Source organism: Nanorana parkeri, unplaced genomic scaffold (genome assembly GCF_000935625.1).
Source record: "Nanorana parkeri isolate BGI_ZX_2015 unplaced genomic scaffold, ASM93562v1 scaffold252, whole genome shotgun sequence".
NCBI lineage: Eukaryota > Metazoa > Chordata > Amphibia > Anura > Dicroglossidae > Nanorana > Nanorana parkeri.
Genome location: NW_017306520.1, coordinates 767,781 through 790,766, shown reverse-complemented (window position 1 = coordinate 790,766; position 22,986 = coordinate 767,781). Strand labels below are relative to the sequence as shown.

The following is a 22,986-nucleotide window of genomic DNA, read 5'->3' as shown; positions in this document are numbered from 1 at the left end:
TTTTCATGCTTGAGGAGCAAGCAAATTAAAAGACCATTTACACTTGAAAGAAAAAAAAAAAAAAAAAAAAGAACATTTACGATACATGAGTGGTTAACCATTTTAGAACAGTTTTATAAATAGATCAGATCCCAGTTGCAGTGTATGCTGGATAAAAAGTATAATTTCTCCTGCTTCACGTTTTCTGGAATTGCTTTAATAAAAGGTCAAACAGTGTCACATCCATGCACATCACTTGATTATACCAGCTATGGTAACCAGATGCATCTAAGCAATATCCAACACTTTGTTAATCAGTCATACAAGGAACCATGATAATATATTCTAACTTAAATGGAAATAAACCATGTTTAAATGTAGGAATCACATAATGTAAAATATAATAAAGCTAGATAACAGTTCTTTTTTGTCAGTACCTGGAAGCAATCTTTTTGAAGTAGTCATAAGCATTATCCAAGTTAGGATTCAGGTTGTTCAGAAAGCCATCAAATAATTCCTCATAACGCTTATTCAAGTCATCTCCAATCAATGCCAGCTGTTGTCCCACTTTGTCTATATGGCTATGGAAAGACAGAGATTACTTTTGGGTTAAAAAAAAAAGTGTTATCTTCATTTTACTATGCAGGAAAAAACAGCCAAGTCATTCAGATCCAAGGGTTAAATATACAGTAATATCAAGCTTTTCATTCCATAAAATCCAGTTTAGAGCTTTCTAAAAACTTTATCCTAGAAAATATGTGGGGGTTGGTTGGTTAAAACTGGAAAAAATGGAGAACACTGGGGTTGTTACCAATAGCAACCAATGAGGTTTCAGCTTTAATCTTTTCTTTCTCTAGTTTTAATTAACCAACCCTTAAGCTGGCCATACATGATACGAATTTTGGCTGGTTCTTGATGAACCAGCTGAACTTTGCAGTAGGTGCCGCTGCTGGCACCCTTTTGTCAGCCATCCCTCAATCAGCTAATCGAAGTAGCTGGTTGGGAAAATCCTTGAACGAACAGAGCCAGTGTTGTAAAACTTCTCTGGACCCATGAGATTTCTGGACTTCTGGGGGCGTGTGAAGGGAGTCCAGAAATCTCACAGGCTGATGCATTCTTATAACACAATCCATAGTTACATAATTAGTCAGGTTGAAAAAAGACACAAGTCCATCAAGTTCAACCTATAGAGATATGAAAGAAAAAAAACCAAAGCCTAAATAGAACGCTATGCCCACAATTACCCCCTGTTGATCCAGAGGAAGGCAAAAAAACCCTATAAAGCACAGTTCAATTTGCTCCAACAGGGGGAAAAAATTCCTTCCTGATCCCATAAGGCAATCAGATATTCCCTGGATCAACAATCTTTGATGCCTAATATACCTATAAGAACTCAATATCCAGTAAAATTCTGTGCATTTAGGAATACATCCAGATTTTTTTTAATCAATTAACTGAGCTAGCTAGAACTAGCTCCTGGGGGAGTCTATTCCACATTTTCACAGCTCTAACTGTGAAGAATCCTTTCCGTATGCAAAGGTTAAACTTATTTTCCTCCAGATGCAAAGAGTGCCCCTTTGTCCTTTGTAGTGACCTTAAAGTGAATAATTTGGCAACAAGCTCTTTATATGGACCATTTATGTATTTATACATGGTGATCCTGTCCCCCCTTAATCTCCTCTTCTCCAGAGAGAACAAATTCAGGTAAGCTAATCTTTCCTCATAGCTGAGCTCCTCCATGCCTCTTATGAGTTTAGTTGCCCTTCTCTGCACTTTCTCCAGTTCCACAACTTCCTTTTTGTGATCTGGTGCCCAAAACTGAACTGCATATTCCAGATGAGGTCTTACTAATGCTTTGTACAGGGGCAGGATTATGTCTATCTCTGGAGTCTAGACCTCTTTTAATACAAGAAAGTATTTTGTTTGCTTTAGAAACTGCGGCTTGACATTGCATGCTATTATCGAGTCTATGGTCTTCCATAACACCTAGATCTTTCTCCATCATTGACTCCCCCAAATATACTCCACCTATAGTGTATGATGCACTCTAGGGGGTCCAGACATTTTACTGCCTTTATTGTTCTATATTATTTAGATTTTATTACTATTTTTTTAAATTAACATTATATGCCAAGACATGTGGCTGTAAAATGTTTGGACCCGTGGGATTGTGTTATAACAATGGAACCGCTCGATCATCAAAGGCCCGTCATCACGCACATTGTCTACAAGACAATTACATGGGTCAAATATGGTGGAAACACCAACTAGAGATAATGCTCTACTGGACTTACTAATTGCTAATAATAAAGAGCTAATAACAGATCTGGATGAAAAGGACAACTTGGGTAAGAGTGATATAATCAGATTACTGTCCTTTTGGGGGAACAGAAAAGGGTAGGAACAAAAGAGAGCACTAAAATTAAAAAAGGCAAACTTTAGCAAACTGCGATCCTTATTAAACTAGATCGATTGAGATGTAATCTTCCAAACAATGGAAATGGAGGACAAATGGGAATGGTATAAGGCCATATTAAATAACAATGTTCGCCAATGTATACCACTAACTAGCAAATTTAAAAGGCAAAAGAGTTAAACCAGGGTGGATGCATTCTAGAGAAGATTAAAAAAGAAAAAGATTAATAAATGAGAAAAAAAACTTGGCCTTTAAAATGTATAAGATAGAAGGGTCATCAAATGCATTCAAGTACTACAAGGATTGTACCAAGAAATGCATACATGCTATTAGGGCAGCAAAAATAAGCTATGAAGAACAAATAGCTATAGAGAGTAAAAGTAATCCCAGAAATTCTATAAATACATAAATAGTAAAAAGGTAAAGACAGATCACATAGGCCCATAAAGGACCAGCAGGGTAAGCTGGCCACAAGTGACAAGGAGAAGGCAGAGGAATTGAATACTTTCTTCTCTTCTGTTTTTACTGATGAACGGGATTGGTATGATAAACAAAGTAAAAACTATTCTAATAATGGACTAGACAAAGCCCAGTGGCTAACTGAGGCAGAGGTAAGAAAGAGGCTTGAAAAGCTAAACACAAATAAATCTCCGGGACCAGATGGCTTGCATCCAAGGGTCCTCAGAGAACTGAGTCTGGTTATTGCCAGCAAATTGTTTTTAACGACACATTGAGGACGGGAGAGGTACCAGAGGACTGAAGGAAAGCGAATGTGGTGCTGATATTCAAGAAAGGTTCAAGATGTGTATCAGGTAACTACAGGCCAGTCAGTCTTACATGAGTAATATGCAAGGTTTTTGAGGGAATGGTCAGGGACTATATTGAAAAGTTTGCATGTGTGAATAGCACCATAAGCAAGAACCAACACGGATTTCTGAAAGGCTGTTCTTGCCAGACAAATCTGTTAACATTCTATGAGGAAGTAAGTTGTAATGTGGACAGTTGATTTAGTCTTTCTGGACTTTGCAAAGGCGTTTGACACAGTACCACACAAATGGTTAGTATACAAACTAAGGCGATGGGCAATGAAGAACCAATATGCACACGGGTAGAAAACTGGTGGCAGGACTGCATCCAGAGGGTAGGGTTAAATGGTACATTCTCAAAATGGTCCGAAGTGGTGAGTGAAGTGCCCCAGGGTTCAGTTTTGGGGACAATTCTGTTTATCTTGTTCATAAATGACATTGAGGTTAGAATAAATAGCTCACTGTCAGTGTTTGCTGACTATACAAAGTTCTGCAAGGAAGTAAGATCGCAACTTGACATAGAATCCTTGCAGCAAGACCTCGATAAAATTTGAGAAGCGTCAACTATATGGCAGATGAGCTTTGATCTAGATAAATGTAAATTAATGTACTTGGGAGTTCCGAACATGCATGCTGAATAGACCTTAGTCAGGGTTTCACTGGGGAAAACAGAGATGAGAAGGATCCTGGGGCCCTTATAGACCACAGACACAGTAATAGCATGCAGTGCCAAGCTGCAACTAATAAAGCAAATAGTATATTATCTCGCATGAAAAGGAGGGATTAATTCATGGGATGGGCAAAATTATATTTCTCTTTACAACTTAGAAAAAAGGTGCTTAAGAGGCGACAACTCATCAGTGGAGACTGCGGTATTGGAAACGCACTACTTAAAGGAGAACTATGGGGTCAGTGTTTTTCCCCATAGTTCTCCTTGGGGTAACGGGAGGACACAAACTAGCGTCCTCCCGTTACCCTAAGCTCAGTATACCGTGAGCTACAGCTCGCGGTATACTGAGACGCCGCACCTGGAGCGGATCCCGACTTAGATGACGGGATCCGCCCAGCTGCGTGAGTGACAGCTGGCTCTGCCTATCTAGAGGCAGAGCCAGCTGTACCCTCCCCCGTCCGTTCCGTCAGTCAGCGCTGGCAGATCGGAGCGGGGAGAGGGGAATCCAGCCCCTCCCCCTGTCACGGCAGATAGCCGTGACAGGATCGAGAGGTGAGGGAACCCGGTATGTTTTCCCTCACCTCCCGATCTACTGAGCCGACCTGTGACAGTCTCATTGTCACAGGTCGGCTTAGAACTATGACGTGAGTGGAAATCACTCATGTCATAGTTCTCCTTTAAGCTAAGTACAGTGAGGAAGACACGAGGGCACAATAAGAAGTTGGAGGGGAGGAGGTATAATCGTAAACTGCATATACTTAAACTGCATTTTACTTTGAGAGTGGTAAAGATGGGGAATTCACTTCCACCGATAGCTGTATCAGCGGGAAACATAAACTGCTCCAAAAAACACTTGGATGAGTTCCTCAAATACCAAAACATACAGGGTTATTGAAATTCTGAGGATCATTCATACACATACACACAAAAAACCATATAGGTTGAACCTGATGGGCCTGTGTCTTTATTTAACCTCACCTACTATGTAACAATGGGTCTGTAAAATTTCTGGACCCGCACATGCGCAGTAGCATGTGAGATTTCTGGACTCCCTTCACATGCCCCCGAAAGTCCAGAAATCTCACGGGTCTGGAGAAGTGATAGAACGCTGGCAGCCAATTACCTCGTAAGCATTAATGGAAGAATCTCAAATATATTTTCTTATTTCAGCCAGCAGGTTGAACGAAGCAAATATTACAATATATGACCAGCTTTAGTATTTAGCCAAAACAAAGTCACATAGAGTGCTAAGCAGCCAAGAGTCAGCTGACCGGTCCTGCCGTATCACTTAGCCACAGACCAGAGCACCAATACAACCTTATTTATTCCTTTGGTGCTAATGGACTAAACAATTTTAGCCACATTGTTATCTGGAATTGCTTCATCTTTTAATGCAGTGAGAATAGGATGGCATTGCACCAATCAGAGGATTTGTGGATTGCCCAAATTCATTACAGATCAACAGGACACAGTCCAGGCATTGGACATTCCTCCAAGCAGGCTGGAAATAGACTGAATCCAGAGAGCCTTTGAGTTCCATAGATAGACCATCAAGGGATATTGCGGTTAAATTTCATTTCTACAAGACTAAAGAATGTATACTTCAGCAGCATGTAGCAAAGATACATTTTTCCTATAGGAACATAAATACTAGCTATTTGCTGATTTAGCAGAGTCTACCATACTCACATGTAAAGCACTTAAACCCTACCTAACTGTCCTCTATCCACATATTTGTTATAGGTGGAGGATTCCCTTTAAAATCATCTACTTTAATCTGAATTGCCATCTCCAAGCCTTCACATGGTCACAACTCTATGATTGCTTCCGGGACTTGGGCCTTGACCTTCACCTGGATACTGACCAGTCGCTACAATCGAGCTCCACATAAAAAAAAAAAATTGGATCACCACCTAAAACCCATCCTAAAAGGCAAGCATGACCAAACTCAATGCTTGCAAGGAGTGTTTTCTTTCCCATCTGAAGGACGAGTATACTAGTTCTATACCTTTTTTCATTTGAATAATTTCTGAACTTTCCTCTTGGGAAGATTGACGTTGCTCTACTGGAGGTGGCATTCTTCACTAGCCATAAAAACGCTTTGCAACGTTTTAAGCAAAGATGTCTGTTTACACATCGTTCTATTCTATTCTCCCTATATTGCTGGTTCTTACTTACTCTTGCTTTCAGGAAGTGGTGTTGTGGCTAGCACTCCTGCTTTGCAGAACTCAGGATCCCCGGCTCAAATCCCAGTCAGGACACTATCTGTAAGGAGATTGCATGTTCTCCCTGTGCTTGCGTGGGTTTTCTCCGGGTATTCCGGTTTCCTACCACACTCCAAAGACATGCTGGAAGGTTAATTGGCTCCAAATTGTCCCTGTATGTATGCATGTAAGATAGAGACCTTAGATTGTAAGCTCCTTGAGGGCAGGGACTTATGTGAATGTGCACTGCAAGCCCTGCGTAAAATTGCCGGCTCTATATAAATACCTGTAATAAAATAAATACATTGGAAATTTCCAGTCCCTAACATGGAGACTCTGACTAGATTGCACTGACCACATAAGTACTCGCCTCTAGATCTGGATCTGGAAGGCATCCTCAGATATCCTTCTTTTCTATGCAACAATCTATGTGTTCATCTTACTGCTACCCATTATGACTTCTCCATTTAACAATCCCAGGATACACTTTTTCTGAATGGTACAATACGAGGCAATCAGATAATAACTGGGCTGATTATATTCTTGTAGCTTGAAAGAGTTAAAAGAGAACTATGGAGTAACCTTTTTATCCCTTAGTTCCCTTTAGGGTCCTGGAGAGCATATACTAACCTACTCCTGTGACCCAAAGCTCAGCTCGCTATATACTGAGAGCGTTGCAGCCGGGACGGATCCTGACAATACTGTCAAGATCCACCCAGCTGGCTGATTGACAGCAGCCTCTGCATATCGAGAGGCAGAGCCAGCTGTGCTCACCCCCTGCCCCGTCTGTTCCTCCAGTCAGAGCTGAAGGATCGGAGGGGGAGCGGTGACTGACAAGTGAGCGAGCGACGTTATGTGTTCGCTCACTTCCTGATCTATAGAGTCGACATGTGACAGTTTCAATCTCACACGTCGGCTCTAAGTATGAGGATGAGTGTAAATCACTCATCCTTTAGTTCTCCTTTAATTGGTCACATCAGAGGTTGCTTATATTTTGGACTTTGAGTTTAAAATTTCAAATTCTACGGAAGCTCAATCTTCTGAGTTAATTATCTGATCTTGTTCATGCCATTTTTTGGGGTCTTTGGCCCTACACCTAGTATCGGTGCATCCCTAGTATAATGCATAAACTTTTTGGAGAACCTGTTGACTTTCATCGGCACATTTGAGTTTTTACATACGCTCAAAATACCTTTCCGCGATACCGGAACTTCTGGTCAGAGGGAGATCTCCTCTGACCAGCAGTTCTCTGACCGGCAGTGCCATAGTGGAACATGGACCCGGCTTCCCGGCCAATCAGGAAGCCGGGTGGCGAGTAATAACCAGCCCCCCAGCTTCCTGATTGGCCGGGAAGCCGGCTCTTGCTGATTGGCTGGGAAGCCGGCTTACCGGCCAATCACAATCGAGCTGGCTAAACAACATGGAGCCATCTTCCCGGACAATCAGGAAGCCGGGTGACATGTTATTACCCGCTGCCCGGCTTCCTGATAGCCCGGGAAGCCGGCTTCATGCCAGTGGAAGCACAGGTATCGGTACTCGGTTTTGGCGTACCCGATACCGAAAACCCGGTATCGGTGCATCCCCACTTTATACATTTTATCACTTAATTTCCCATGCTGTCCTTAACATAAATTCCAGGTATTTTGAGACTTTTTGGTCTTATGGTATTAAAAAAAGCTTTTACCTGTTTATTTGTCTGGCATCTTCAATTTCAAGAGGTCTGGAATCTTCATCTTCTGTCCTAAGCTGAGAGATATGAAAGGCATAACTCAGGAATATTCCTTCTGTTTGTTGACTCACCTCCTCTTCTGTAAGAGAGTAAAAAAAAAAAATCCCACATTTTCAAATATTATATGAAAGCTGTAGTATCTTGGTAAAATTGAAGGAGGTTTTCCACCATCAGTATGATGGAACCACAAGCAACAACACCATTTACTACTGCACATAATAAATTGGCATCCTACTTTGTATCTTTATTTACAGGTGGCTTACCTTCTGCTTCTAGTACAGCTGCGTTATCTGTTGTATCTTCTCTGCCTCCAGTTGCCATGATTGATAGACAGAGGGGTCAGTGTGATCCTACAATGAAAAAAATAGCAATTCATTTTCTGAAATACACTTATCTTTCTGACAGCAAGTAAAAAATATTAAAGCAAATATATGAGGCTAAATACATGACATCAGTTATTGCTGATTTGGTTTTAAAGGTAATATGGCTTAAATAAAAAAAAACAAAATACTACACATGTATAACTACATGTGTGTATTGGGCTCAGCTTGCTTTAGGACTCCAAAGTAGAGCCCAATCATATGACCCGTCAATATCATGACCAGCATCTCTTCTTATCATGGAGTTCAGAGAGAACTCCCTAGGACACCTGCCATACCATGGCAAAGAATAGTACGTGAAATGCAGGCTGCAGTATGGAGTAACATTGCAGTGTCTAGCAAAGAGCAGATGGAGGTATCTTTTTTCTGCTATAAATAGGAGCAGATTTATAAGGGAGGGAAGAGACCGCTATCCAAACTTTGCTATACTCATACATCACAATGTAAGTCCACACACAGGCCTGCATTTCACACTTTCCTGAATGCTGGCATGTAGTGGCGTAACTACAGCCATATCGACCCACGTAGTCGCTATAGGGCCCGGGAAGTGGGGGGCCTGGTCAGGAGGCAGCAGTGGAGGAGGAGGCCGGGGCCCGGTGACAGTGCCCCCATGTGCTTACGAGCCCCCATGTGATAGCAAATTGTCAGTGACAGGTCCTCTTTAACATGATATTGGGGTCCAAAAGACCCCTAATATCACCTTTCAACTTTAAATAAGCTATTGAAGTGCAAATCGCTTCAGGAGCCGAGCAATGACAGCTCAGGGACCAGAAGTGATGCAATCCGCGTCGATCCTGGTCCCATAGAATGGGGGGAGAAAGGCGAGCGGATATTCGCTGCTCTCCTCCCCAGCTTTCTGCCGGCACCCGACATGCCAGTCCCAGGCCCGCAGGACGGGCAACTGACCCTGGAAAACACAGCAGGGGCAGGCACTTTACCGGGCCATAGAAATGATCTGGCGGCAGCCGAGCCCCAGAATCGCTTCTATAGTAAAGCCGACAGCCGGCTTTACAAAGGTAAAGAGTCCCGGCGGCGTCTGTTTACAGGGCCTTGCTGCCACCGATGTACTAGGTACGTCCGCGGTCGTGAACTTTAAACTTTAATCCTGCAAATAACACACATTTTGTCCCTGAACCTTAAACATGTCTGCCTTTGTTCAACTCTATTACATGGGGGATGGGAAGAAACATAACATTGTTTTATGCTTTCAGTTTAGCTCCCAGGAAGTGAAACTGTGAATCTGGTAAGGTCAGATATTTGCTGTTTGCGGAAAATGTTCTGAAAAAAAGAAAAACAAATAATGCCAATGTCCGAAGGCTTACTTATCCTTTCATGCTATGATCTTTTAAATGTTCGCTGAATACAACAAACGGTCTTGATTAGCTGTAGTGGAGGGCATCGTAGTGCAACATATCTATGAGCATAAGTGATATTGACCTTTTAGCACGATAATACCAAGCATCATTAGACTATGTCTGGAAGAGCCATTATTGTGAGAGCACACCAGGCTAGACATACTTAAGGACTGAAGTAATGCAGGTCCGGAATGACATTCCTCTAGAAGCCATCACACAACTTGTAATTCAATGCCCAATACAATAAAATAATTTATTAGTAGAAATCGAGGCCATACCATTTAACTGTTTTTACTGAGAAAAATGAACAAAACAGCATTTTATTATTTCATAGCATAAATAAAACACACTGCCTGGCCACCACTTGGATTTAGCTCAGCAAATAGGTACAAGCCTGCCATTGGATAATTACTAGGTTCAGCTACATTATGGGCCCACAAAATGAGGTCAGCTGCCTACCTGAATGAGCAGGTTTTTCCATCAATTGATTTTTTTCTTCCCTGATGGCACAGACATATTGCAAGATGACAATGCCAGGATTCATCAGGTTTAAATTGTGAAAGAGTGATTCAGGGAGCATGAGACATCATTTTCACACATGGATTGGCCACCACATTGAGAATCCTGGGATGTGCTGGAGAAGACTACGCAGTGGTCCCACTCTCCCATCATAACTACAGGATTTTGATGAAAATTTAATGCAACTCTGGATGGAAATAAATGTTGTTACATTGCATAAGCTTATTGAATGTGTGTTATAATCAAAGCTAAACCTGATGAAATATTAGAGTGTGTGATTAATTATTTTGGAGGGGCCAGGCAGTGTATGCATTTTACATCTTATAAAGAGGGGAATGGATTAGATTCATTTAGTAAACCCTTTGTACCACTCACAGTTAAATCATAACTATTTTATTAGATGCTTTAGGTATTAATAGGATCTATTTTTTTTAGGGCTGGGGAAATGAACGATTAATTCCTCGATTAACCGTTAAACTTTTTGATCAATATAAAATTCTTTTGATCGAAAATAAAAAGACACCTCTCTGCCGGCTTTCGGGAGTCCCGTCAGAGATCCGGTGACGTCACAGACATCGAAGTCAACTGACTCCTCCCCCCTTCCCCAAGTGGCTCCGTTGGCTAACGAAGGGAAGGAGGAGGAGTCCGGTGACGTCAATGTCGATGACGTCACCGGACTCCTACCCCCTCCCCTTCGTTAGCCGACGGAGCCACTTGGGCCGGTGAGTTTGCCCAACAAGCAACAAGCTCCTGTCTTATCTTAATTTATATATATGCACTATGTGGCTCTCCATTAACCCCCCCCACCTCGCTCCCAGAAAAGTGCCCATTGAAATTAACTGATATTATGTTGCAATCAGGTCCTTACATGAAATGGAATGGACAGGTGCTGCTACTTCAAATATTAAGCTAATACTTATGTTTAAATCACCCTTAGGGTTTTGCTGTTTTACTATACTATATAAATACATTTGTAATCCAGCACATTTGTATCCAGAAAATATTCCCCTCCCTCATCGAAACTTTGAAATATTCTGATTTTGCAACAAACATCTCGGATTCATACAGTAACGATCTTGTTCTGTAACTTTGTTTTGCAATCTGAATATTGTAACTGTAGGCAGATCTCAATTGTTTGCGTTACTGGGAACACAGAATGATGTAGAGCAAATTTGCATCGGTTTAGTTGGCGACGAGTGTCGCAGATCTTGCTCAAAGTTTGCAAAAGTCTATGCAGCGAAAATATTATTTATTTCTATCCATTTGTAGGGCTAATAAGCAAGCTATGTTATAAAGGCAAGGGAAGCCAGGCACTGCAACGGGTGACATGTTCCCATCCAAAAAAACATCTTTCCCTACACATAATTGTCAACTTTCCCTAGCAGCACCAACACACGGTGACAATATGGCTGATGAAACAAGGTCTATGCACTGCATTCTAGATTCTTCCTTATTTCTTCCAGCAAACTTCAATGTTTTTGGGCAAAATGTTTTGATTTGCAAACTTTGAGAATCCCGGGGCAATCCCCACGAACCCATAGTAGTGGCAAACTCAAACTTCATCCCTACCTTGATTATATCTTTCCATATGCATTACTTGTTGCTAGCTTAAAAAGAGAACTATTGAGGTGAGTGATTTTCACTCATCCTCATAGTTAGAGCCGACGTGTGACAATGAAACTGTCACGTGTTGATAGGGAAGTGAGTGAACACTTACCGTCGCTCGCTCACTTCCCGATCCTCTCCCTGCAGAGAGGTGACTCTCAGTCAGGGCTCACCACAGGGATTCCCCCCTCCCCGATCCTCCAGCCCTGAGTGGAGGAAAGAATGGGGAAGGTGGTGGGCACAGCTGGCTCTGCCTGTACATAGGTAGAGCCAGCTGTCAATCAGCTAGCTGGGTGGATCTCGACAGTATTGTCAAGATTCGCCCCGGCTGCAACACTCTCAGCATATAGCGAGCTGTAGCTCGCTATATACTAGGCTTTGGGTCACGGGGGGACGTTAGTATATGTCCTCCCGTGACCCTTGAGAGAACTATGGGATACAAAGTTTACCCCATAGTTCTCTTTTAAGACTAAAGAATGGGTGGGGAATGTACAAAACTATTGCCATTAAGTAATTTGATGCATTCACTGCACTGCACTGTGCTTTGACACCGGCTTCTTCCACAAGCGCGGATTTCACATTTTCTATATTCACTGCACTGTTTCTTTCGAAAGAGGTTTTTTTTTTTTCTTTAATTATTATTGAATTATATAGCACCAACAGTTTGCACAACACTTTACAAAATAAAAAAGAGACAGTACAGTTACAATACAATTCCATACAAGGGGATTAGGAGGGTCCTGTTCATTACACTCTAATTATGATTGCACGCTCGAACCCCACTTGGATGGGTATAGAGAGAGAGGAAATCAGCCTATGGTTAAATGCATAAATACTTTTAGTTGAGAGCACAGGAAACTATAAGTCTTTATTATTGAGACAACATTACATTTAAAAGGTATGTGAAACTTTTTACAATGTTTCCATTAGCAGCGATTCTCAGAATCTATTGTAATTGATTTTTGCAATAGCCGAGTTCCGTTCGCAATCCATCTCAGTTCTCCAGCAGCCACAATGCAAATGGATATAATGACAAATCCATTATATCTGGAATCCCCATAGAAATGCATTTTTAACACACAATAAAATTATTGACATGCACGGGCAAGCATGCTACCTTTAGTTATCGCTGTTGTTAGAAAGTAGATAAACCTGTTCTCTTGTAGCACTACATGATATACTTTTTTCATACACACGATGGGACATACCATTCTGTGCAATAATAAAAACCTTTGCAAAAAGCACTATAGTCCCTGTTTGAATGATTCAGGCTTGCAATGCAGATAACTGTTTTACCTGCTGATCTGTCAGCTCCACTTTTGAAACTTGAGTGAAAACGTGGTTTAAAAAAAATGTATATATTTTTGCCATTACCATGACCCACAACCAATATAAAAAAATAAATTCCCCTACTCCTGATGTGCAAGGGAATAACATGTGTGTTCATAATCATTATGGGGCTGAGGTATAAAATTTCCACCCAGCATATATCTGGGCAAACGCCGTATGGCAATATGACCACTAGATGGTGCCCAGGATGCTCATCAGCTCCATCTAGTGGCAGTATTGCTCTGCAAACAGCATTTGATAAGCTCATATGTATTGTTTCTATCAATAGTAGGACCCACAAACTATAGTGCACATTTTGTTTTGTTTTTTATCCTACCCCAACACACTGAAACTGACATTGACCCAAACATTAACCTAGACCAAGTGCTGATCTAACTAGTTTATTTATCCGTGTGATTAACACATTGCAACAGTGTGAATGGGCTCTAAAGGTTGGCCAGTGCTGATGAATGCCTTTGGCAGATAGCAACAATGTTGTAAAACATAAAAAATAAATCTACCCACTGCGCTGATAATCTGTGCAGGGTCAGAATGCCCCTGACAGCACAGATCATCAGTGCAGATTTACTTTTGAACCCAAAAACAAAAGATTTAACATATTGCAGCTTTAGGCCTCATTCACACGAGAATTGGCCGGCACGTACAGCTCCGTGCTGTGTGCATGGATGTATCGGGCAGCTCCCGGGAAGGACAGGTGCTGCGTGTGGTTAGTACGCAGCCCCTGTCCTTCTCCATGGGACTACGCGGCCATAAGCCGCCCTGCATGGACAGGACAGGATGGGTTACACGGATGTAACCCATTGAAACGCATGTCCCAGGATCACGCCATATCTGCACTAGCCTAAAGGGTAAATTAACTTCCTCAAGTAATTTGGTAAAATGGAATTACCCGCATAAATCTGGCCCCCCTCTCTCTCCCTACTATACTTACCTTTTGGTGAACGGTCCTTCCCGTCCGCCAGTACGGATGTACCATCTGTACCCCATACTTCTGTCCAGTGCCGCCTTATGCCATGTATTCTGAATTTAGCTCACAAATTGCAAGCACTCCTTGGTCAGCGCGGTCACCTGATGGAGCTGACCAATGAGAAGCATTTTTTAGCACTGCTAAATACGGTTTGGGTTCAAATTTAATTTGTATCAGGACAAGTAGATTGTCATGGGGGACAAGTAGATCGGGCCCCGCTTTAGTCCTTGGGGGCTTTAAGAAATTTCCACACCCCTGAACGCACTTTCTGTCATAGGGTGGCTCCTCTCAATGGAGCAGCAAAAGAGTCACCCTTGGGACAGCAGCATTGTCAACTTGTGGGGAGGCGAGTGTTAGATAGGACTAGCATATTTAGATGGACTTGACTAAAATATTAACTATGAACACCAGATAACACTTTCTAAGCAGTTACAGCCGCAGTTTTTAGTTTTCCTTTTGCATGAATGGATAAAAGCTGACCATTATAAGCACCATGGTCAGTGTTAAATGGTCTCAACCCTCTATCAACCCCTGTCCCCAGGACCGGATTTACCATTAGGAAGAGTAGGCATGTGCCTACATTTGCCCTCCATAGGGACACTGTGCAGGTACCTACTCTGCATAATAGTATCTGGACACAACACCAACAATAGCAAGGAGAGTGCATTCTGCACAAAATACACCCTCCTGCTCCAAGACCAGCAGCGCCTACAGGTACCACCAGCTTCCGCAAATGCAGGGGATGGACCCCGATGCTGTGTAAGGCTGCCCTGTAAAACGACTGTCTGATGCGGATAGGCATTTAGGGCCGCATTATGTAACACCGGGGTCCTTCTCTGCATATGTGAAAGCCAGCGGGTCCCGCAGCAGGTACAGGTGCTGACTCAGGCTAAACAGATGCCCATTCGAGCCTACAGGTACCCGTAAATGGAAATACGGCCCTGCCTGTCCCACCTGGCTGCTAGACCAGTCCCCACAGGCTCTCTTCCCTTCTACTCTGGCGGTGGAATGTCCCTCAGAGTCATCACGTCTAATACACTGTATTGGACTTGATGACTCACGGATCCTTAGACCACCAGAGCAGAGAGAGGCCAACAGCCAGGTGGGTCCAAGGTTCGAGTATATATTTTTTTTATTTTACACCCTAGACCAAAACGAGCACTTAACCTCTGTAGTGCAGGGCTAGCTCAACTGCAAGGGTTAAGTTTTATTCTGCCCAACCAAGTCATTAACCACTTGCCATCTGGCATTTCTTAATTTTTGCACACACATGATAAAATCCGAATTCGTGGCTATAAAACAGCTTAAAATCCCCAAACAATTATATATTTTCTGAAAGCAGAGTCCCTGTAGAATATACAAAATGCTAGTTGCAATTTTTTTATGTCGCACAATATTTGCGCAAAAATTTATCAAACCAATATTTTTAGAATAAAATAGGCTAAAATTAAATTTAGTGCACAGAAACAGAATACTATACCCATTTTTTTGGTAAAGGTTTAAAAGATGGGGTTGTGTCGCATAAATAGATACCAAACATGTCAAGCCTTAAAATAACATGCGCCCATAAAATGGCAAAAAACAAAACTACAAGAAAGAACCCAACATTTGGAATAGGATCCCCTTACAGAGCACCTTTGCCCCAATGTTAAGGCATAAGAGTCTATTTCCCACCTCCATGTGCCCCAAAAAGCAGGTGGGGGGAAATATAGTGGAATCTAGAAGCCCCCTAAACTTTATATTTAGGGGGCAACTAGATATCATAGTTACATAGTATTTGAGGTTGAATAAAGACACAAGTCCATCAAGTCCAACCTATTGTGTGTATGCATTTATGTTTGAGCAGGTGTGTGCGTGTGTATTAGTCCATGTGTGATTTTGCTCTTAGGCGTAACTGTACCCCTGTATATTATGATCTCTGAGGAACTCGTCCAGGAGTTTCTTGAATGATTCCACACCCTTAGCTGAAATCACTTCCTGCGGCATCGAGTTCCAGACCTTAACAGTTCTAACTGTGAAGAACCCCTTGCGCATTGTGTGTTGAAATTTTTTTTCCACCAATTTTTGGTTGTGCCCTCTGGTCTTTGTTACCGAGCTAACCGTAAACAGTTTGTTAATAATGTTGCTGTCGCCCTTGAATAGTTTATACAGGAAAATCATGTCCCCCCTTAATCTCCTAACCTCCAAAGAGAACCTATTTAATTTTAACAGCCTTGTTTCATAGGTCAGGTCCTTCTCCTCCCAGTGGAATGAGTACAGGGTAAATTAATATTCTTAACCCATCCCAACAAAGACTTAAAATCCCGACACACAATTATAAATCCTTTAATAAAACACATACTTATTGGCTTTTAAAATAAAAGTTTAATATTGTCCGTAGATGTAAGTCCAGTGTTAATCACAGCATCCAGCGAGGTAATACACATCAATCATGATGACCTGTTGTCCGCTATTCTTTACACATCGCACTCCAGCCTCTGAACGATAGATTCCTGGCTCAGGCAATTTAAATTTATTGCTGGGAACCCCAGGTGATGTCATTGACTAAATTTGGTCAATGGCATTACCCATGATTCCCGGTGGCATTACTGCAGCTGGGAATCTGTCATTTAGCAGAAGGAGTGTGGTGTGTACAGATGAGTGGGCAACAGGTCATTATGACTGATGTGTATTACCTCGCTGATTGATGTTGGATTTACTTCTGGGGGTAATAAACTAAATGTGGGTGTGTTTTTTTTACTTTTACATTTTTGTGGAAATGGGGGTACTAATGTATCACTGTACTCAATCACCTGGGAGGTGTGGATATCTGGTCTTTCCCTCATTATAAAAGGAGCTTCCATAAGTCACCCCTGTGTACGATCATCCCCACTTCTTTTTTGAAACACAGAGGTGGGGAAGTAAATCCATCTCCAATCAAAGCATACAGTGAGGAGATTCATGTCAATCACCCATCACCTGCCGATCTGCACACACCACATATACTTAAAGGGATCCACAAGGGTGTGTGCTATCCAGCAAAGGATTAGAGAGCAAGTTCTCCTTTTACAAACTGAGCATACTCACAGCAGCCTCCCCACCTCTCCCAGTCCTCACTGCAATGCCCCCGTCAGCTGATGTAGGATCTGTACACTAGAACCGACAGCCTCGCAGTCTGGCATATTCATGCTTGAAAAGGGCAAGCTCCCATTGATCAGCAGGGTTTCCTATTGGCCAGCGCATTCATGTGACCTTACTGACCAATGAACACTTGCCATTTCCAAGCATTATGATTATTCCAGACTGCGAGGTTGTCAATTCTAGTGTGCGGATCACTACACTGGCTGGCAGAGGCATCACAGCATGAACCAGGGGAGGTGGGGAGGCTGCTGTGAGGCCCTGTGGATCTTTTGTTTGAAAATTCAGATTCTACAGGGTTTCAACCATCGTTGGGTCACTAGTTTATATTTCCAATAATTTGTGATTGTCATATAATACTTTGATGTTAGCGATCCCACTGTTATTATAGGTTTTTATTATAGGTTTAGTTATAGTTTATCCCATTCAAAGTGTGCATTCCTTTTTTTTCCTGTTTTTTGTTTTAATGTGCTTACATGGATTGTTTATTAACGAAGAACTCGGGACAATTTTTTTTTCTGCACTGCAAGGGTTAACCGCTCATTTTCATCCAGGTGCAAAAATAAGTTATACTCACCCAGACCTGCGAGCTGGCCCGCTATCACAGCGCTCCCTCCAGGAAGTTTCAGACGAGTATAACTTTACTGCTAACGAGCAGTTAACCCTTGCAGTGTGGGGGCAGCCCCACTGCGAGGGTTAATTTAAAAAAAATTGCCCTAAGTTCTTCTTTAAATACAGGTGTTCCTAAGTGATTCTCCCCGCCCTATGTGGCGAGTTATTCTACTGGGGTTGGTGTTGGTTCATAACCAGCTATGACTAAGGCAGAAACACGTCAGCAGTTGGTTTTTGTACAGACGCATGTGGAATAAAATTTGATTCTTTTTGAAAGAGTATCATGTGCCAGTTTTGCAGTTTTTAAGACAAGGATTATCCGTGCACCGAATGTGGATTACAAGTAAGCACGATAGGTGTGAGCTGTGTGTTTTATGTTTTTAGACTTCATGCTGCAGTAAGTCCAATTTTTCTCCCTATATTTTTACCCACAAGTTACCCTTTAACTTTTAAAAAACCAATTCTTACATGTCTCCTGAAGCTGTTTTTTTTTCTACTTAGGCAGAAGTGTCAGTGAGGCAGGAGACAGCTGAATTCCTGAATGTACATTTTATTAGTACATGTGAAAAACGGTAAAAAAAACTATCCTAACCACATGCATTAAAAACTGAGCATGTCTATACAAGCAAAAGGGTTAAAGGACGATCCTTCAGGGCAAAATTAGCAAGTAACACCAGAGAAATCTGGTGGGGAAATGGAGTGGACTGTGTAAATTACAATCCTGTCTGCATCGCAAAAGATCTCATATAAACATTTTTGACCTACTTTGATTGTGTGTTGCCCACCCTCTGCTGGGTGTATGTCAAATATATAACTACAGGGAAATCTCCAGGGAAATAAAAGCACGGGCTGAAAGCCTCACAAGTGACCTAGAAACATTGAGGTGGGTGAAATGTATACACTAAGCTCACTTCTCCACAGGGCTATCTTACCTTGATAGTGATGGAAGGAGCCAGGTATACAGCGAAGCCGATTCATTTGTCCAACATGAGAAATCTCTCTTTAACTTGCATCACATATCCAGAATTAGGCTAGAGCTATGCAGATTATGGCTCTTTTCACATGGCATTGTAAACTATGGGCAGCCGGATCTAAACAGATGTGTGTCCATTTACATCCGATCACTCCCGGCTCTGGCCAGATCCAGAAAAACAAATGGATCAGAGTTCCATTTTGACGGACCTGACCACGCAAGATCGGAGGTAATGTAACATGTGTCCGTTTACATCCGATTCCCCATAGACCAACAATTTCAGTTTTTTTCCTGCATCGCAAGATCTTTTCCAGTCAGCAGGGGATCATTGCATAGATCCTCTGTGTATTGATCTGACGGCGCCCATCTGAAAGGGGCCTAATCCTTTTACCTCAGTGGCCAATTCAGCATCTAGAACTACTATATTATATCGCACATATATACTATTGAGACTGTCAAACAGCATAAACAGATGTTTTAAAGCCATGTACTTTTGTTTCCTAAGGTTTAGAATGTTCTCTTTTTAAATGTTGACATCTTTTTGTGAATTTGCATATAGTCCTCACCTCCTAACTGGACAAGAATATTAAAATTTTACCCTATTCCTGCCAGCTGTCTGTATGTTCACTTAAAAAAACATCCCTCCCTGTGAGAGACATCCATCAATTATTTGCGTGTTCGGTGTCTGTCAATCCCAGCTGTCACTGAAGATCAGGAATCAATCCACCTTGAGATCACTTGCTCCTTCCTTTTAGATTGCAAGCTCTCATGAGTAGGGCCCACCTTACCATCTTCTCTTGAAATGTATTCTTACTGTAATGTCTTCCTTTCTATTGTAAAGCTCTTTGCAAACTGTTAGTGCTATATAAATCCTGTATAACAATAATAAAATTCAGCATGGTTCCCGATCATGTGATCACTATGTCAGTTTTGACATAGTGATTGCATGCAGGCTGGAGGCTTCACCGACAAAAAAATGCCTTGGGCCTGCAGATGATTGCTGACACCTTCAGGCTGCATTGGGATCTGCAGTGTCATCTATTTAATGGTGGAACTATCAGATACAGATGACATTATCTAAAAGATTAGCAAGAAAATTTAAAAAAATGGAAGCTTTCTGGGCACGAGAATTTATCAGAATTGTTGTCAAGTTAACCAATGCTCGCTGACACTGCTACATTTTGGCATTTATGCATCAATGACCTCTGGTTACAAAAATGGTAATTTTCCTTAAAAAAAAAAAAAAAGAAAAAGAAATCTACTACAGGAAAATATGTAGTGAGTTTTCCATCTAAAAAACATACCCACTCCTGATTTCAGGTGTGTATAGCTTTTACAACCCATATTCTAACAAGTGCAGCAATGTCTAAAATGTCACAGTTATAACAATTGGTCACCAATGTAGCACACTAAAATGCCTGAAGCAAACAAGTTATTTGCACATGCCCACTCTTCCTTATTCTAGTCCTCTCTCTGTTCGTTTGCATACGAGAGCTGGAAACAGGTCACTACACAAAATTATAAATAAATAATATATTATACACACAGTATGCAAACCCACACAAACAACCACAGTCCCTTATAATTCATCAAAACAAAACTGATTTCATAAGCTAGGTTTACAGTGTGTATAATAATGTGTCCATGTACAAGTTTTATCCCTAAAATATAACCATCCCATACAGGGCAGCCAGCAGAAATTTTAGGGCCCCTTAGACGGCTTTAGCCCCCCCCCCCACCCCCACGCCGCTGAACACAGGGCTTGTCTCAAAGCCACTGGAACTGCAATGCTGGGGCCCTGCACTGCTAGGGCCTGGCCTTCGCCTCCTTGCCCTTCACCGTCGGCCGATAGTCATGTAAGGGACCCAGGCGGGCCCCCCAGGCCACTTACATGAGTATCTGCTGTACCCCCCTGATGGCTGCCCTGATCCCATATATGGTGTACAAGCACCTTTCTAAGCTGTAAAATTGCTAGGATATTGCATTGCGAGGAGAGTAGATGTTGTCATTATTGGCTACAATTGTCATCTTGCCATTTCATGGTTTCACATTATAGTTTGTACATCTGCTTAGTTTAAGTAACAAAAACACACAAAAAAACTAACTATAGCCTAGCCAAGTGGCCCTTTAATAGAAGGTTGAGCCCACATGCGGTCCTTATCAGTGTGCTAGATAAATTTGAAAGTACTATTTTGTAACCAGGTATAAAAAAAGTGCAAACAAAATAATGCAATTTATTGCATCAAAAAATGGAATAGGAAACACTGGGGGCGCTTTGTACAAAATGAGGCGCACAAGATAAGGGAAAATATGGTACAGCCTACAGAATGAGCAGGATTAGAATAGGGAATGTGCAGTGCAGCATACAGAATGAGCTGGCATGGAATAGGAAACGCACAGCGCATTGTACAGAATGAGGTAGCGTCATCCAACAACCAGAGCGAAAACACCTCCCCCCCAGTTAATTATACATGATTCAGGGTCAGCACATGCCTGATCATCTTCTGCAGCTTCCACTCCCAGTAGTCTCAGTATCACTATGCAGCTCCGGGTCCAGCAATCATGTTTCACGTGGACACAAAAGTGTGCAGGGACATTGAGGAACCTTCATGCTGTGTGTTCTCTGCCTCTGCCGTTCTCCTTGTGCTCACCGCTCATACACTGGACCAGGGACGTGCGGTCAGGGGAGGCGGGTGAGGCAGAGCCTCACCTAGTACTTTGGAGGAAAAAGCTGTCCGCTTCAAATCTGAAGCTGACAGCTTTTTCTCCATTCAGACTGGCTTCTAGCAGGTTACACTGCAGGGAAAGCCTCCCCGACGTGTAACCTGGACGTAGTGCTGCCTGTTAATTACAGAGGGTGATGCATCTGGCTTTTGACAGCTAAGTTAGGTTACACAGCAGCGGACTTCCCCACTGCTTTGCGCAACCTAACTTAGTGAGGCAAGAGCTGCAAAAGCCTCTACTTGCTGTTAGATGCTTGAGCTCTGTGGATGGCTTGGACCAATGGCAAAGCGCCATTGGTCCAAGCTGTCCAATCAAAAAAAGAAACAAAAAACAGTGAGGACATCGACCTCGATTGCTCACCGGTGAAGAGCAAGTGAGGGACAGGGAGGCTCCTCCCTGTCTCCTCTCTTCTCCATCCTCCCTCTCTCCTCCACACAGCTCGGGTGACCAGGTTGGGGGCAGGGCATGGGTGGGATGGATGTGGGCTGGGGCATGAGCAGGTTAGAGGTGGGCTGGGGGCGGGACGGGGGCAGGCAGGGAAATGCCTCACCAAGAACGGACTCCACTGCACTGGACTGGCCAAAAGCAGAACGAAAGGCAGGGCACGCATGTGATGTGGGTCAGGGATGTTTCTAGGATTGTGTAAGTCCTGAAGCACCGGGAGGCAAAGCAATTTTGCAACGCATGTATCAAGCAGTAGGTGTGTCTAGATCACACCTACCAGTGAAAGTGGCTAAGAGGAATAGTAGAGTCTGAGCCTACTTGTTGTATACACAGCACACATACTCTATGTTGCAGTCCTTGTACCTACAAAATATGCCTTAATTACAGTACTATTTTCACAGACACGCATAAACCTTGGCACAAAGGATTATTTAAAACAAAAATGTAAATCAGCAACATAGTGTATAAAGTGCAAGAGTCAGGACAATGTAATGGACACCAAAGCATATAATGTACAGAGGTCAAGATTGTAGGGGAGGAGAAAAGTGCAAGAAGCAAAGCAGCATGGTGCTGCCTGCTCATCACTAGGGATGAGCTTCGCGTTCGAGTCGAACCTATGTTCGACTCGAACATAGCATGTTCGAGCGTTCGCCGAACACCGAACATTATGGGATGTCCGCGGTTTGTTCGACCATGGGACATCCCACAATGCACTGCGCCGTCCGAAACGGTAATTGGCTACAATCTTGCACCTGACCGCAGGTCAGGTGCAAGACTGTGCCAATCAGGGCTCAGTACAAACATAGAGGCATGATTGGGCAAAGTCACGATAAGGCTTTGCGGGCGATCGCACTGTGGGCGGGGGGCATGGCTGCGGTGCCAATGACTTCAATACAACCCCACACCCCCTGCCGCCCCTGAACGGAGGGAGTCGGCTGGCTTGCATTCCAGTGTGTCCTAGAGGCCCCGGCGTCCTGTCCTCCCGCGGTGCTTGTGTGGCCGAGGTTGCACATTGGGAGAAGTGTTCGGCCCCTTTCCTTCTGCGGCGTCTGACACATTCAGCCGACAGCCGCACGAGCACCACAGGAGCATAGCCGTAGCCAGCTCCTTTTGCGCCCGAGGCAAAAAAAAAAAAA

The 22,986-nt window shown here is 42.7% G+C and overlaps 1 protein-coding gene across 2 annotated transcripts in view; it reads right to left on the bottom strand.

The window, feature by feature from the left end:
* Window positions 1-22,986, bottom strand: part of BAK1 (BCL2 antagonist/killer 1) — a 36,182-nt gene that overhangs the window by 11,668 nt on the left and 1,528 nt on the right. For both annotated transcript variants that reach the window (XM_018556780.1, XM_018556779.1), the window contains exons 2-4: window positions 8,068-8,154; window positions 7,760-7,883; window positions 417-560 (exon numbers count right to left, since the gene is read on the bottom strand). In XM_018556780.1, coding sequence (XP_018412282.1) covers window positions 417-560; window positions 7,760-7,883; window positions 8,068-8,125 — 326 coding nt within the window. In that variant the 5' untranslated portion in view covers window positions 8,126-8,154. The remainder of the gene's footprint in view (window positions 1-416; window positions 561-7,759; window positions 7,884-8,067; window positions 8,155-22,986) is intronic.